The sequence below is a fragment of the Embiotoca jacksoni genome, unplaced genomic scaffold (assembly GCF_022577435.1).
Source record: "Embiotoca jacksoni isolate LCO1_2020_lvr unplaced genomic scaffold, fEmbJac1.0.p SCAF_85, whole genome shotgun sequence".
NCBI lineage: Eukaryota > Metazoa > Chordata > Actinopteri > Embiotocidae > Embiotoca > Embiotoca jacksoni.
In genome coordinates, this window is record NW_027185442.1 from 455,982 (window position 1) to 473,617 (window position 17,636).

Here is a 17,636-nt window from a genome sequence, read left to right on the forward strand (position 1 = left end):
TCAGCAGCCTTTTTAACGTCTAAATTTGATTTGATTTAAATTTATTTAATTATTGTAACGTGCACAAACATCTTCCTTATTAACAACAAACTTGTATTCATCCTAAACTCAGACTCCTCTGACGTTTTCTTCCCATGTTGAACCTAAATAACCCTTTTTATTCTGCATTGCATTCAGCATATTGTCTTTTTCATGTTATCAACATAAATGTATAAAAGTATATCCATTTTTTTAATTGTATGTGTATTATTAATCTGATAAGTTTTATAGATGTAAAATAAATAATAATAATTCCAAACTCGTTAGAGCCTAGTTGCTACTGCGTTATTATTAGCTAAGCATACAATTAATGATCAGCACCTCGATATCATTTGAAATGATATCTTTATTAGTGTTTTATTAGTTTCTGCTCCCCTCGTGACCAGAAACTACAAACGAGAAGCCAACTTCAGCTGCACGTCAGATGCTTCACGTCCGCTGCAGCGCGAGGCAGTGTCGTTATGTCGTCCGGCTTTTCAACATGACGTCACCGTACTTCATGCAGGACAGCTGTGTTGTCGCCCGGAGAGGAACCCGAGCTGCAGGCGGCTCACATGCGGCCTCTCTCGGGTCCAAACTGAGCAGCCGGCGGAGGAACGCGGAACCGGTGAAGGTGGAGCTGGAGGAGGCGAGAGTTTCCAAGCAGACACCCTCCTCGGCCTCCGTATCTACCGGGAACGTTCACGGTAGGCTGATGTAATGTGAAAATACTGGAGAGATTTTCACGTTACTAGTTTCTAAAAGACTCATCTGACCTCCAACAGCGTCCGTAGTTCGAGGCGGAGGAGGAGAGAGAAACCGGAACATGAACTACAGGCCATGAAATAGGGTTCAGGATGCTAAATGCTGTAAAGTCTCCCTCTGGAGGTAAACGTGGTCCTGAGGTCCTGAGGTCCTTCTGGGTCTGTTGAGGAACTTCTCTTCAGCTGCTGGATCACCACGTGTTCATTTCATCTGTTTCTCTTTTAGAAACGTGTTCCTGCTGTAATGAGTGAGATGTTGATGTCCATAATAATGGATGAAGGGACAACGTTCAGGTGTCTGTGGACTCACTACGTTGTCGTGTTTCTTCTCATCCAGGCAGCTGTCAGAACCTTCGCCCCCCCACTGTGCAGCCAAAACCAGAACCAGAAGCAGAAGCAGCAGCTCCACCGCTGCACTCACAGGGCCGCAGGAGGCGCCAGCTGCAGGTGGAGTATGACGGGGGTGACGGTGTTCCATCGAGGAGGACGGAACCTCCCGACTGGAAGAAACAACTCGGGTTGATTCGTGAGATGCGGCGCGGCCGTGATGCTCCGGTAGACAACATGGGAGCAGAGCGATGCTACGACCTCCAGGCCTCCGACCAGGTAGCTGAGGACCGCGTCTGTCTGCACGCTGCAGGATTCAGGAGGGGTATTGATGTCATGATATTTTCCCAGGTGAGGCGTTTCCAGGTGCTGGTGTCACTCATGCTGTCCAGTCAGACTAAAGACCAGGTGACAGCAGCTGCTATGCAGAAGCTCCGAGCTCACGGCTGCACGGTTGAAAACATCCTCGCTACCGATGATGAACACCTGGGAAGACTCGTCTATCCCGTCGGCTTCTGGAGGGTAACGGATGTTCTTCCTGTGTTTCGTCACGACGGTTCAGTAAATAACAGCTCAAACCTTCTGTTCTTCTGCTTTCTGTCTCCGTTCTTCACCAGAACAAAGTGAAGTTCCTGAAGCTGACGGCCGCGCTGCTGCAGACGGAGTTTGGAGGAGACATCCCGGACAGCGTGGAGGGACTCGTCCGCCTGCCGGGAGTTGGACCCAAAATGGCTCACCTGGCAATGGACATCGCCTGGAACCAGGTGTCCGGCATAGGTGGGTGTCCGGCGTAGGTGGTGTCCGGTGGTGGTGGTGTCCGGTGGTGGTGGTGGTGTCCGGTGGTGGTGGTGTCCGGTGGTGGTGGTGTCCGGTGGTGGTGGTGGTGTCCGGTGGTGGTGGTGGTGTCCGGTGGTGGTGGTGTCCGGTGGTGGTAATGAAGATTTCACCAAACTTAGCTGCGTTAACATCATGAACATTTTAGAGTGACGTGTTCGAACATTCAACTTCTCCAGAACAGATTTTGTCTCCAGAACAGATTTTGTCTCCAGAACAGATTTTGTCTCCAGACATCGAGGAGACGTCGAGTCTGATGGAGATGAAACGTTAAAGAACAGCAGAAGCGTTTCAACTCAACAACATCCCAAAGTTCAGTCTTCTCTGAGCAGAAGGACGTTGGTGAAGGTCAGAGACCGCGTTAGTTTCAGCCAGGCGTCCCTAATAAAGTGGAACTGCTGTTGTTTCCAGGAGTGGACACACACGTCCATCGTATCTCCAACAGACTGGGCTGGTTCACCACGCCGAGCAAGAACCCGGAGGAGACACGCAAGGGCCTGGAGGAGTGGTTACCAAGGTAACAGCACGGCGACTCACCGCTGACCCGTACCTGTACTACCTCATGATTAATGCTGCTCTTCACCACGTTCACACGTCTGTAAACTTATTATCCTTATTATAGTAATTGTTATTATTATTATTATTATTATTATTATCCTTATCCTTATTATTATTATTATATTATTATTATTATCCTTATTATTATTATTATTATCCTTATTATTATTATTATATTATTATTATTATCCTTATTATTATTATTATATTATAATTATTATCATTATAATTCTTATTATTATCCTTATTATTATTATTATATTATAATTATTATAATTATTATTATCCTTATTATTATTATTATATTATAATTATTATTATTATCATTATTATTATTATTATTATATTATAATTATTATTATCATTATAATTCTTATTATTATCCTTGTTATTATTATTATATTATAATTATTATTATTATCATTATAATTCTTATTATTATTATTACTATTATCATTATTATTATTATACTATAATTATTATTATAATTATAATTATTATTATTATCCTTATTATTATTATAATTATTATTATCATTATAATTCTTATTATTATAATTATTATTATTATCATTATTATTATTATTATCCACTCAAACAATCTTCTACTTCCCTGTTAGAGGCATGTTTCCAACCACGGGTCAGGACAGCTTTTTAAAACCACGTTTGCTGTTACCATGACAACGAAGGTTGCATAACTTTAAGGAAGTAGTAACTTTGACACATGAACCTAAAGACATGTAAATGTGGTCCCGCTGCAGCATTTTAGCATCTTTCAGTTCATTGTTTTGGTTTCACCACACAAATATATTCTGTTTGGATCTCGCAGCTCTTGTCGGAGCCATTTTGAGCCCAGAGGACGCTCAGGAGTTGGTGGAGACCAAAACAGAGCTCAAAAGAATATTGTAATTGGAGAGGCAACTGAACTTCACGTCCTCCTTCAGAGACCTGAATGTTCTCTTTAGACTCTTTGGCAACATGTTCGCTGTTAAAACTTTAAAAAGGGAAAAATATGCCAATTTGGGTTTCCATGTGGTTTCACTGCCCCAAGTGGCCAAACAGATGAATGACGGTTGTAAAGCCAGCTGGTTGGTCTGTTGCAGAGATCTGTGGAGCGAGATCAACCGGCTGCTGGTCGGCTTCGGCCAGCAGGTTTGTCTTCCCGTCAACCCGCTCTGCTCCGTCTGTCTGAACCAGCACGTCTGTCCGTCCGCACACAAGCTCTCGCCTGCCAAGAGGCCCAAAGCCGGATCACGGCGCTGTCCAGGTCCACCCTCCTCCTTTAAAACCCAGACTGACCCGGGACAGGAAGCTGCTGTCCAACACCAGGAGATAAAGCAGGAGCCTGTTTCCTCCTCCAACCAGAGAAGGAGGCGCAAAACCAACATTACAGCTTGATGTTTGTATTCTGAGCTCCGAGCAGATGATCAACACAAAGACACACAACACATATATATGAAATACACACACACACACACACACACACACACACACAATACACACACACAACACACACACACAACACACATTAAAACGTGCATATAAGCTAAATCAATGTGGTTTATAGTTCTTCTCATCTTTGGCCTTAATTTGAGTTAAATTAACACTTCATAGATTCATTATAAGATTAAATACTTTTGTACTGTTCGTCCTTTTTTACCAAATAAAAAATGTACTGGATGTAAAAGTGGTCGAGTTTATGTGCCATCGATTTGAGTTTCCTGTTGCAGGTTGAGGAAAAATGACAAAAACATAAACTGACAATATAATAATATAATATATAATATTACACCAACCATAAACCCATGTGTTATCTTTTATGCACATAATAGAATTTAAACATTTAGGTCTCCCATAAATACTCGACTCTATGTGCACTTATTCTGAAGCAACATGAACACAACACAAGATAGAAATATAATCAAACAAAATAAGTCTCAGGTTCTCATGAAGTTAAAACAACTGATCAAACTTCTGAAACGTTAAATCTCATTCTGCATGTCTGTAGCAGCGTGCTCTAAATAAGTTATGAAAGTTATTTTCTGTGATCTTTATTAGTAATGATGTTCTTAACGAGGCCTGAAGACCTTTAAAATGGCGACTGAAGAAGCGCTTGATGTTTGAGCCACATGAAGTTATTTAAAGACTCGCTGTGCAGAATGATTTATGGAATAATGACGACTCGATGGTTCTTCTGCAGACGGTGCAACGTTTCTCTGAGATGAACCGAAGTCTCAGTTTAAGGTGTGTGAAGGAAATCTGAGCAGGATTTGTGATTTCGGATGCCAATTCTGGTCAAACAGGCCGTTTACTGTATGTGTATAATGTGAAAACACATAATAAGAAATGTCTTTCAGTAAATATCCTGGATCCACTTTTAGAATGAAAAATGTTCTGCATATTAATGTATATTTCTTTGTGTGGGAGAGATGAAGCATAGATATCACATAACGGGAAAAAACACCAGGCACACACAAAAATACTGTAAAATACTAAAACAGGATTGTTATGCATCTTCAAACACGTCTTCAGGGTTTATTCTCCTCTCTGGTCTGATGTTTTGCTCAAGAACACATCTGCATTATTGAGATTTCTGTCATAATCTGAATAATCTCCACAGAAGTTCACTTTGTGAATGTCTCCACACCTTCAACCTCGGCTGTCCTGAACTACTCTGGAGCTACTTGAGCACTTTTGAAGAGAATCAACTTGCAGCTTCATCACAAACACAAGGGAAGCTTCTATTTCATCCTTTTATGGATCTCCAGATCTCCAGATTTCCTTTCTCAGGTCACAGCCAGTCAGGTTTCAACTCACCCCTGAGGCAGGAGCGGATGTCCCAGACATTCAAAACGCACCCTGGCTGCCCTCCGAGGATTCATTTACTTGATTAATCAAGTCATCTCAGTAACTCCAAACAACTTTAGAATCTATTCTTGCAGGCTTTAATTTCCGCGCTCCGGGGGACAGTTGCATGTGTTGTTGACGCCTCTTCACTGTCCCCGGTCGGACAGGAGGACACACGCCCATCTGACGAGGAGAATTAAGTGTTACGTGTGAGGAGCGGCTTTCTAATCTTTGATCTCTTGGATTATTCCTCTGATGGACGGGATTTAGCCCCCGTCGGTGCTGTTTGACCACAATTTTACGCACACGGAGAATCTTTTTTGCGCACTCACATTTGAGCCCCTGGAATTTTCACGATGGATTAATTATTCATTAGTTTTAGCCTACTTTCTGATTTGCACTTTAGGAACTATTGTGGATTAATAAAGGACTCGCATGATGCTGAATGATGTTGGTCTTTTGGTCATTGAAGCGCGCAGCCATATGTTGGAATAAAAGCCAGCGACTTTCCACAACGTTTGGACCAAACACCTGAGTTCTCTCCTGAGACACTTTGACCTGTTTTCCCATTATTGACGCGCTGGGATGGAGAGCGAGCTGAGGCCGAGGCTCTGTTTCCTGACCAAAGGAGAGCGCGGCTACGGCTTTCACCTGCACGGGGAGCGGAATAAAGGCGGACAGTTTATCCGCAAAGTGGAGCCCGGCTCCTCGGCGGAGCTGGCCGGGCTACGAGCAGGAGACCGAGTGGTGGAGGTGAACGGGGAGAATGTGGAGAAGGAAACTCATCATCAAGTGAGTGATGGCACAAATAACAACAGTTTAAAAAAAAAAAATCACTGAAGTGTTTGTGCACTCAGACGAGCCATGAGAGGAACATAAACTCAGAGGGGCAGACAATGAGTCCTATACCTGTTAGACCACTTTTCCTTTGCTGGAGGAGGTGTAGGTGTGTGTGTGTGTGTGTGTGTGGGGGGGGGGGGGGGGGGGGGGTACTGAAATGGGTCAATGTGAGCCTTGTGTAATGGGAATCACTGGGTGTCTTTGTCACTACATAAAAGTATGATATGTACAGGCCAGTTGAGAGGAAACCAGCCTGTCCCTCCTCTCCTCTCTGCAGGTGGTGAATCGTATCCGTGAAGTGGCTCATCGCAGCAGGATGTTGGTGGTGGACAGAGAGACGGATGACTACCTCCGCAGCAACGGCCTGGCCTGCACAGAGGACCTCGCCGTTGAGATGGGAACCCTCTCCCCGCGTCCCTCTCCCAGACCCACACCTTCCACCTCCCCCATACCCAGAGAGGTTTCCCCCCTGTCACTCAAACCCAACCACACACACTCATTCCTCCATCCTGCTGCAGAGTCTCCCACTCGCATGGTCCCACAAGGCAAGCTGCAGAGATCCTCAGTGACGGACTCAGAGGTAAGGCTGGACGTGGTCTTTAAGGATTATCTGCTTTGTTTTTAGTGGAGAAGTCTGCAGGTGGATTGTTATCACTGTGCACGCTCGCAGTGAACCAGTGTGTTACTGTGTTAAGTGTGTGTAACCCTGTGTTACGCCTTCTTTTCCCTGTGGAGCACTAATCTGGACTGTCTGGAAACAATCCTTCAGCAGTCTGAACACTTCTCTTTAACATGTGTAACATCTGCACTGGATGTAGGTTGAAGTCTGCAGGGAAAGAAAATTAAATAGTGAATAACTGTAATTGTAGCAGATAATGAAGAACCCACACACACACACACACACACACACACACACACACACCACACACACACACACGGACGGACGCACACACACACACACACCACACACACACACACACACACCACACACACACACGGACACACACACACACACACACACACACACACACACACACACACACACACGGACACACACACACACACACACACACACACACACACACACACACACACCACACACACACACACGGACACACACACACACACCACACACACACACACACACACACACACACACACCACACACACACACACACGGACGCACACACACACACCACACACACACACACACACACACACACCACACACACACACACACACACACACACACCACACACACAATGCATCAACATGCTTTATTGTCCTATTCTTAGGACATTCTGTGAGTCAAACATCTGTTTAAATATGATGAGAGCCCTGTTGTGAGGTGCGAACATTTCAAATGCAGACTTAGAGTCAACACATCCCTCATCCAGCTGCAGAGTCGTTCCCACCGGACTAACCGGTTCCGGCACAACACACACAGAACCGTTGGATCCCTCTGGATCCTTGTGACATGTGCGCTTTATGTGGTCACGTAGCAGAGCTTTTATGGAAAGAGTTTCAGAAACAGTCAAAATGAAAGTCTCTCTGAGCAGAAACCATCAAGTCCGAGACATGTTTGTCATCGAAGTTCTTATTTTGACAGATTTTAGAAATGATCTCGTTTACTCGACTTTAGTTAAAGTTTTGACGAAGCAGCCTTTGATTGTCTGCTGGGAAGAAAGAAACTACCGAGCAGCTACAGGAGGGATCCGATTTTAACATGACGATGTTGCATAATTGAACTCAACAACCCAATGTCACACTGTCATGCTGTGGGACTCTGGACACCTCTGACCTCTGACCTCTGACCTCAGCTAAAACTAGGATCAGCTATAAGCCTCAAACGTTCTCTCGTATGCTGTAAGAGCTCCGTTAACACAGCAACTCATTCAAATTCCTACATTTCTCAATTAGTGTGGCTGATGCAGGAAATTCAATTCTTACAAGTTGCCATCGGACATCACTGTGACGTCTGAATGTCTGCCGGGCTGCAGAAATACGCGGGAGATTGTTGTTTGGGCTCTAAACAAAGTGAAGCAGGATCCTGGAGACCAGTGTCTCACGTCAAAGCGCCACCTGTTCAGCTGCAGGCGGAGTAAATAGAGGCCGGCCATCACGCCGTCTTCAACAGCTTTGGGAAAAGGTTCAGATAAAACAACATGAAACACTTCAAGAGCAACGTTACATCACAACAGAGGCTTCAGCCATGAGTTCAGTTTCCTAATATATGACATCATATTGTGCAGGTGTCCTCTGCACGGAGTGATATGACACCCCAGAATAGTAGGATGAGTTTAGTCTTTTTTCTGCTGTGTTTAAGTCCCTTTGAGGGCACAGAATTAATATTAATGTACTTGACAAAATAATCAGCTTTAATATGCTGTTTCTCTTTGATGTACCTGCAGTAAGAATGCATCAAAAACAAGTCTTTTTCATACACAATTTACTGTATGTGAAACTTTGCCTTTCTAGTGGACATTTATTCAAATGTACGAAAATATACTGATCATCTCGAAAATGACAATATAATTTCCAGCACGTCGTTACATGTGATTATTTGTGGCCAGTAACTGATTCAAATGAGTCCCAGTTAAAGGCCACTTTGATTATCATGCACTTGATAAGCAGACAAACGACACACGCAATCTCTCCATCCTGTAACTGACACTCACCTCATCGTACATGTAAATACAGACGCGATGTCACTGTTGCATGCTGTTATGATGGCAGCAGATGCCCATATACAGTAGAGTCTTATGTAAAGCAGTGTTGCTGCTATCAAAGCCTCACCGGTCTGCCGGACTCACACGCAGACACACTTTCACTTATCTTGCTGAACTATTTTTTTTTTTTTTTTTTTTTTTACTTTAAAAATATATATTTTTGTTTTTCATTTTAAATTTGTGGTGTTTGACTTGGTTATCTTCAAAAATGTGACACTAAACACTTTGACGTACATGAAAAACAAAGGAGAAATCTGCATTTCTAGCCATAAGATGTTAAATTACAGGTTTTAAATTGAGACTAGGTCTGCAACTAATGATTATTTTTACTGGTAATTAGCATGCAGACTTCTGCCTTGATTATTCAATTCATGGTTTAGTGTATAAAATGTCAGATAACTGAGAAAATGGCCTTTATAATTCCCCAGAGCTCAAGAAGTCATCTTAAGATGATCAAAAAGCACCAAATCGTCCCATTTAAAAGATGTGGAACCTGTAAATGTTTGTAATTGTTGCTTGAAAATTACATAAAAACAAATGATTATTGATATTGCAGGCAATACAGTCTGTCAGTCAAGTAAACAACTTGTTTTAGAAGTCACTTTACCGCAACATGGAAATATTCTTTCTGTAGAAAAACCCCTTGAGGATCTCAAATAGATCAGCTTAGATATTTCCAGTTCAGCGTGTGTGTCAATTAATTTGGGCCATGGCAATTATAGCAAACAGGCCAAGCACATAAACAGATCAGAAAGCAGTCGGCATGTCACCATGGCGATCTGTCGCCAGGGTGCTCTGCTCCATGACAGACAGGGATGTGCTCTGCTACACTGACGTTATTATTCATAAACACTCACAACTCCATCCAGTCTGTTTTTTTGTGTTACATCCTGTCTGGAGTCGATGGAGCAGAAAGAACAGAGGTCGGTCAGAAGGTGTTCGGGGCAGCGCACCTGTTCAGGTGTAGTCACAGCTGAGTCAGCAGACAGTCTGTAGCCGGGCGAGCTTCAGGACGGACGGATCGCTGGCTCAGAGCTCCCACACAGCACGGACCTGCTAGTAGAAGCTGTGGTCCACACGGGGAGGCGAGTCATGCCATGTGTCGCAGGACATCAGGCTCAGGATCAGTCTTAATGTCCCGCAGGTGAATCCACTTATAGGCCACGCTGCGCCGCAGAGACTCGTCCTGCAGCCGCAGAGACTCGTCCTGCAGCCGCTTGCTCCACATCAACTCCACATACACACATTCAAAGAAGTACAGAGGAAAAAATACATATGAAAATAATGGGATTCATGTTTAATGTAATGATTTGTTTCCACTTTTACATTAATTTACTGTTCTTTATTTGTAAAATAAATATCCAACTAACCTACACATTCATTTTAACTCATTTTATTGTCTCATCTGTTGCAAAGCAATCCAACAACGTGTCATAGTTTGGATCTCTGAAAGCTACAGTTGGCTTTTTGTGTGATTGTTTGTTCTGACAGGAGTTGATTTGAGGCCATGATTTGTGGTTTATTGCATGAAAGTGAGACAAAAGAAGAGTGAAGTCTTAAACAACTTCACCACAAACAACCGACTCCCAAAACAGCACAAAACCACACCAGGGTTTTAACTTCTAAGTGCCTAAATAAGAACTTTATCATCTTTACATATTTGCCAAACATGTTCAGATTCTTTCTTTTTTGGATGCATTTTTCGTGCCGTTATAATCAGCCGATGGTTGTCATTCATATCTGTCATCATGTTCTGGCTTTGCAATCCTTCAAAATGAATATTAAGTCTGCCCTGAATTCTTTGCTAATATGTCTTCGTATGAGTGACGAGTATTTAAATCAGTCTGAACTTTAAATGTATGACCACGCGCTGATAATCTAATTTTGAAAACATGAATACACATTTGATGTTGAGTGTAACGGATGTTAATTAAGTGGAATATAATGTGGAAATGAATGGAAAAGAAAATCTCAAATACAGCAGCATGGTTTTCTGTAATATGAAGTATACCGTGTGTGATTTGTGGTAAATGATTTGATCAATACTTCATACGTGATGGTAAGTCTCAGATGATCTCCTCCAGTATGATAGACAGCGTTTGATCGCGTCTCTCTGCAAAGTTCTCATCTTTGTGATTTCCACCTGCAGCCGCCAGCCGAGCCGTCGGTGGAGCTGCTTCCCCGTCTGCTTCACCTCCTGAAGGGGTCGCTCGGCTACGGCTTCAACCTGCACAACGACAAGACAAGGAACGGACAGTTTGTGCGGTCCGTGGACGCCGACTCAGCTGCTGAGAGTTCAGGCATCCGGGCCGGAGACAGAGTGGTGGAGGTACAACTGAAACCCTCTGAGGGGGACGTCACCATGAGATGGAACATGTTGGGAAATAACAACTGCCAGTATTAATCAAGTCTGTGCAGTGATTTGAGGTGTGATTGGATTAGAGCAGATTAGCTGCACTCTGGTTGAGAGCAGATGGGAGAGAGGTGTTGTTTAAAGGGGAAAGGAAGGAAAGACGAGATAATACGGACAGGCTTACAGATGTGTTGCTGTGGTTCATGCAGACGTGCAGATGTGTGAGAATGAGTTTCCATTTCCATCCATGAGGTGAACAGTTCATGTGGAAGCAGGAAGAAGATTCATTCAAATTAGTTCAAACCCGGTTTGTGTTTGATCTCTGCGGTGAGACATGCTCCGCCTCCTGCTGGTCATGTGGTGTTACAGCTCCTCCCTCCTGTCCTCCCTTCAGTCTGACGATTATTTTCCTCTTCTGGATCTTTCCTCCGCTGCCTTTGTCTCCTGTGATGTTTCCTGTTCGTGTCTCAGGTGAACGGAGTGAGCACGGAGGGCCTGAGGCACACGGAGGTGGTGGCCCTCATCAGAGCAGGAGGGGAGGAAGTGCGCCTCCTGGTGGTCGACCAGGAGACGGACGAGCTCTTCCACAGACTGGGAATCACACCGACAAGCAGCCACATCAGAGGTTAAATAACAGCATGTTCCCTGACATAACTGTTCCTGCTCTCCAACAGAACACTTAAAGGGGTAGTTTAGTTTAGTTCAAGTTGTTTGAGGTTTTTGTCCATCGTCAGTGTATTTCCTGTCATAAACCAGAGTCGGTACGTCCCCAGTTTGGAAAAGCAGGCTGCTTTACTGGCATATTGACTTTTTTTTAGACAGTTAAAATACGTTTTCTTGCTGACAAAGCAGCAGTGTATCCAAGGGGAAGTCAAAAAGTTCCTGTTTTGTGAACGGAGCACAGAACCATAAAGTGGATGAAGCAGAGAGAAGCTATGATCTTTGTGATTTTCAACATTTGATCATAATCAGCACCGATTTCGCCCTGGACCTGAAACTGGAGCAGAGAGCCCACATCTGAGTTAGAGACCACGTTTTGGGGAACAGAACGACGTCATCCGGAGCAAGTCGGGCTGGTTGTGTTGTTAAGGGCGAGAAACGTCCAGGTTTCCAGGTGCTCTGATCGGGCCACTGCCACGTTGGACGAGTGTCATCGTTCGTCAGTTGAGGTCGTTTGCACCAAATGTTTCGCCAGCGGAAACGGTGTTGACAGTCTGACTCTGGGGACTGAATTCACGGTGACACAAAAAACCCCACCTGGTGTCTCCTGACCTCACACTTTCTTCAGTCCTGGACAGTGAAGCTCCGCCCCTCTTGAAACAGGAATGTTCCTGAGAACACCTCCACCTGCTCATTGCTTCATTGCTGTAGGCTTTCTGAAGCATTTCAAGGGTCTCCGTTGCCATAATCCAAAATTCATAATCCAAAATTCATAATCCAAAATTTGACACTAAATTCAAAAAGCTCTCTCGCTCCCTCCGAACTGAGGATGTTCCGACCGACACACTGAGTACGGACGAGAACCTCAAACCTCCCAACAAGCCCCAAACTCTCCCTGTAATGTTGTTTCCGTTTTCTTTGTCCCAGAGGTCTACGTGGATGACTCGGCCACAGGAAGCACCCCCCCCATCCCTTCTCCGCCCTCTCACCTCCCCCCCACAGATCCACCAACCATAAACGTCACTCTGACAAACTCTCCCATCACAAACTTGTCTCCAAAATGCCAGACCAATGGGAGCTCGGCGTCCCAGTCCTCCAGAAGTTCCACCACCCAATCAGAGATCAGCAGCTCAGACATGAGCATCCAGGTCAGAGAGCAGCTGTGTGACACCGACGTGATGGAGAACAACATGAAGGTTTACAGATGTCTGTTTGTGTGTTGAAGGTCCCCGATGAGGACGACAGGCGGATTTTAGACCCCTTCACCGACACCGGCCTGCGCCTGAGTCCCACCGCCGCTGAGGCCAAACTAAAGGTCCTCTCCAGCCGCAACAAAAAGAGTGCACCCCCCATGGACTGGAGCAAGAAACAAGAAATCTTCAGCAACTTCTGACCCAAGAAGATGGAAGAAGGGGGACAATCATGATTCTTTACTGTCAGTACCGAACCAAAGAAAAACATCTTCCAAAAGATTGGACCACGAAGAGTTAAAAGGAAGAACAGGTGGCAGGAACATTTGGAGTCCAACTCTATAATTGTTTTCGGTGTAAAAACACATTTTCAGATATCAAATAGTATTCTCAAGATGTCCGTGTACAGAATCTGTAAGGACAAAGACATGTTGTATTGAGTGCATCATAAATGTTACGACAATAAAGAGTGACATGAATGACGGCCAGAACTTTGACTGACATGCTGCCTGCTCGGTCCGGTGTTCCTCTGAGACTCTCCGTCTGGAAAAGCTGTTTCAGTCATTTCATCAGCGCTCGTCTGATTTGAGCTTTATTCTCTGTAGATTTGATTGTTTTTGAAGTAACAGTTTGTCTTATTAATTTAAAGTGAGGTCATCAGAACTGAGTCCTGCTGTAGTTATGTGTATTTACTAGTTTCCAGATTAGCTACCATGTAACTTCTAAATGTAAATACAGAACGAACAGGAGTTAAGAAATAAATGTTTGATCACCTCAGTGCTTCTCTAAAATGTTCCAGAGTGATTTCTGGCAGGGAAAATATGTAAAAGACTGATTTGAGTAGAAGAGTCGACCCTCTGGTCATCTGTTGTAGCTTTGAGGAGTTTTTTTCCACAATGTTCTTGGTTGAAACTTCTCAATGTGAAATAAACCTTCACACTACTCCCATTAAAGTCAAGTATTCATGTTAATGGACCTGAAGTGAAAACTTGTGTCTTTCTATGTGAGGTTTACTTGTTGGGTCGACACCCAAACACTCATTACCTTTCTGCACCAATGATGAATCCATCCAGCAACAACATTCATTCAACAACATGCCAGCAATGATCGTAAAGACTTCATCATTCTGATTGATGGCGACCTGCCTCACAAGACTGGATGTGACTCATCTAAAGGTGAATCTGCTGACGAGACAGTTTGAACTCTATGCTGACATCTGTGGGCAGCAGGACATCTGTGGGCAGCAGGACATCTGTCTCACAGCAACAATCCATCCATGAACAAAAGGCCGAATCAGGACACCGAAAGAAGAAGAGACGTCTGCTGAGATCAATTTACCAGTTTATCGTAGAAACAAACAGATATTCTGAAGACTAAATTGACCTGAAAGCAAAAGCAGCTTCTTGGATGCAGATGAAGTGTCCTGATGTAGATGTGACGGTGTTGGCTTTAATTATCTGAATACAGGGATAGAAAAGTCACATATTAGGAGGGAGACACTGACGAAGAGGTGAAAAGATCTCAACTCAGGGATTTTCCTAAACTCGCTCTGCCTCTCTGCTCCTCAAGCCTGAAGGGAAACCGGGAGGTCGATCAAGGTCACAAACAAAACCAAAGTGTGCTACGTTACAGAAACCTGAAATCACGGCGCTGCAGAGATCCACCGGGTCGGTGGACACTTCTGACACACCTGAATGGAAGAATCAGTTCAGTTGGAAAGGAGACCTTCTCACTGGGAAGATGAATGCACACGTGATAATCCAGAAACAAATTAAAACCAACATACATAATATCATTTTATTCAATCTCTTTCTGTTTCAGGGAGGAAGCCGTCCGTCCGACACTGAAGAGATATTTGGATCACAGCTTGTTTCATATTTCTTGGTAGATCTTTGTTTAAATATGAGTTAACATCAGTTACATTAATGTTTAATGTGTTTCTATTGATGCCTGCAGGATCTGCAGCAGACGGTGATCTTCATCATCTTCATCATCGTGGACGGAGATCTTCATCATCATGGACGGAGATCTTCATCATCTTGGACGGAGATCATCATCATCATCATGGACGGAGATCTTCATCACACACCACACTCACCCACACACACTTCCTGTTGAGGCGCCCAACTTCTGGATATTATTATTATTTCTGATTATGATATCACAGCTGGAATTAAAAGAACTTGATGGAGGCAGGTAAGTTTGAAAGAAAATAAATCCCCATTCAGGGATCTAAAATACGGACAGATGTGATTAAAAAGTCCATCCGTCCGTCCGTCCAACAATTCAGCCATCCATCCATTCATCCGTCCGTCTGTCCATCCAACAATTCAGCCATCCATCCATCCATCCATCTATCCATCCGTCCGTCCGTCCATCCATCCACCCATCCGTCCATCCAACAATTCAGCCGTCCATCCATTCATCCGTCCGTCTGTCCATCCAACAATTCAGCCATCCATCCATCCATCCGTCCGTCCATCCATCCATCCATCCACCCATCCGTCCATCCATTCATCCGTCAGTCTGTCCATCCACCCATCCGTCCATCCAACAATTCATCCATCCACCCATCCGTCCATCCAACAATTCAGCCGTCCATCCATCCATCTGTCCGCAACCCGAGACCCTGGTGGTGGACAGCGGGGGGGAGGGGAGCTGTCGAGCTGAAAAAGGAGGCCTTTCGGGCCTGGTTGACTCTGGGGTCTCTGGAAGCAGCTGACAGGTACCGGCAGGCCAGAAGGGCTTCAGCTGAGGTGGTCGCGGATGCTGAAAGTGTCACGAAAAAAAACTAGAAAAAAATAAAAACTTTCTCAAGAAAAAGAAAATCCTTTAATCAGGATGGGGTGTTTTCTAACGGCCGATTTCAGCTCAACCTTTCATCTGCTGACAAACAGACTCGGAGCGGCAGCTCAACAACCACCCTTCAGCATGCACATGATTTATTTCAACAATCCACAATCAAGCTGGATTTTCAAGAGATTTTACACACATGAACTATAAATCATATCAGACTCAAAAAGCATTTTATTTTCATTCCCACCTTGAAAAAAAGGGAACACGACTGGTGAAAGTCAAAAAACAAAAGGTACCAAAGTCTTTCTGCCAAACTGCAACAATATCATGCTTTTATTACATAAACAGAATTTAGAAAAAAACAAAGAACACTTCCTCTGTTTTAAAAGTCGTCTCCTTTTTGTTAAACTCGGCATATTCACGACTGTCACTGAAGCAGACTACAGGAAACATACACGGACCTTCCCATACAAAAACTACAAAAAACATCAGGAAAGCAAATCTAAAAAACGAAACACTAAAAGGAAGAAGAATGTTTTCTTATCCAAGCTGAACTCGGAGACGTGGAAGTAGAAGCAGACGGGTTCAGATTGTCTCGTCTTCCAGGTGACTAACGATCGGTTGATTATCTCGGTGGTCAGTCGAGGTCAAATCAAGTGACAACGTCTGTTTCCAAATGCTGCAAAACACTGGCCGATTATCAGTGAAAATATAGAGATCCCTGCAGTCAATTTAACTGGAAAGATTCTGACCCATGACTCGTCATAAAAGCTCTGCTGAGCCGGGAGTTCTACATCAGCATGACGGAGCATCTTCCTCCATCTACTATCTGCTTGGAGATTTCAGTGGCTTTTGCTCTTTGGCTTTGTCCTAGCTCGTACTGTTGTAAGTGTGCTGTGCTCTCTACTTGTGAATTGAGGTGGTGTGTTGGAGTGTAAAGGGCGATCACATGACTATCTCTCTTTCTCACACGCACACACGCACACACACACACACACACACCTCAGTAATATGGCAGGTTAGTCATTGTAAAAGTGCGGATTAGTCGCAGTTTCACAAACTTGTTTTATTTGCCTTTAGTTGGAGATCGTTGCCAGTCAGACATTAATTTCACAGTGCAACACAGTACGACAAACACTGACATCAGGGTCAACACATCATATGGGTGAGCTTAAAAACAAAATCCATACAAAACAAGAAAAAAATAAAATAAAAAGTGCAAAAAACAACTTAACAGTCACTGTAAATAGCATTAAATTAAAAAAAATTTGTGTTAAGTGTGCGAATTTAAGTCCACTATGGAAACAAAAATCATCAGTAGCAGCAAAAAAAAAAAAGAAAAGAAAGGAAATGGACCAGTTTTAAATCGTTATAAAGATCACAATGACATTGCCAATCACTGTTTTTACTTAAGATATCGATATGGCATCAAATGGATATCAGTACGAATGTAGACACACATATACACACTCACTTGCACACGCACACACTTGGTCACAGTTAACAGGTGCCAAGAACATCGTGGTGGAGTCAAGTTAGCTCGGTAAGTCAGCTCGGTACCAAATCAAACACATTTCTCACACTTAACACAGAATGCTGAAGGAAGGGGTTTGAAAACCACACACACACACACACACACACACAGAGACACACACACACACACACACACACACACACACACACACACAGAGACACACACACACACACAGAGACACACACAC

At 43.8% G+C, this 17,636-nt stretch overlaps 2 protein-coding genes across 3 annotated transcripts; both read left to right on the top strand.

Moving 5' to 3' along the window:
• Positions 1–447: 447 nt before the first annotated feature.
• Positions 448–4,026, top strand: nthl1 (nth-like DNA glycosylase 1). 2 transcript variants are annotated; one of them, XM_069139782.1, is made up of 6 exons: positions 448–725; positions 1,120–1,388; positions 1,461–1,631; positions 1,727–1,886; positions 2,355–2,460; positions 3,604–4,026. In XM_069139782.1, exons 1-6 carry the CDS (start codon positions 464–466, stop codon positions 3,896–3,898), a joined length of 1,263 nt encoding a protein of 420 aa, XP_068995883.1. In that variant the 5' UTR covers positions 448–463; the 3' UTR covers positions 3,899–4,026. The 2 variants fall into 2 exon arrangements, with proteins under 2 accessions (XP_068995883.1, XP_068995884.1); XM_069139783.1 differs by lacking the exon at positions 3,604–4,026 and adding an exon at positions 3,330–3,597.
• Positions 4,027–5,859: 1,833 nt separating this feature from the next.
• Positions 5,860–14,072, top strand: LOC138192417 (Na(+)/H(+) exchange regulatory cofactor NHE-RF2). Its single transcript, XM_069139799.1, has 6 exons — positions 5,860–6,139; positions 6,465–6,767; positions 11,066–11,245; positions 11,741–11,894; positions 12,857–13,077; positions 13,155–14,072. The coding sequence occupies exons 1-6, from the start codon at positions 5,933–5,935 to the stop codon at positions 13,320–13,322; spliced, it is 1,233 nt and encodes a 410-aa protein (XP_068995900.1). The 5' UTR covers positions 5,860–5,932; the 3' UTR covers positions 13,323–14,072.
• The last annotated feature ends 3,564 nt before the right edge of the window (positions 14,073–17,636 follow it).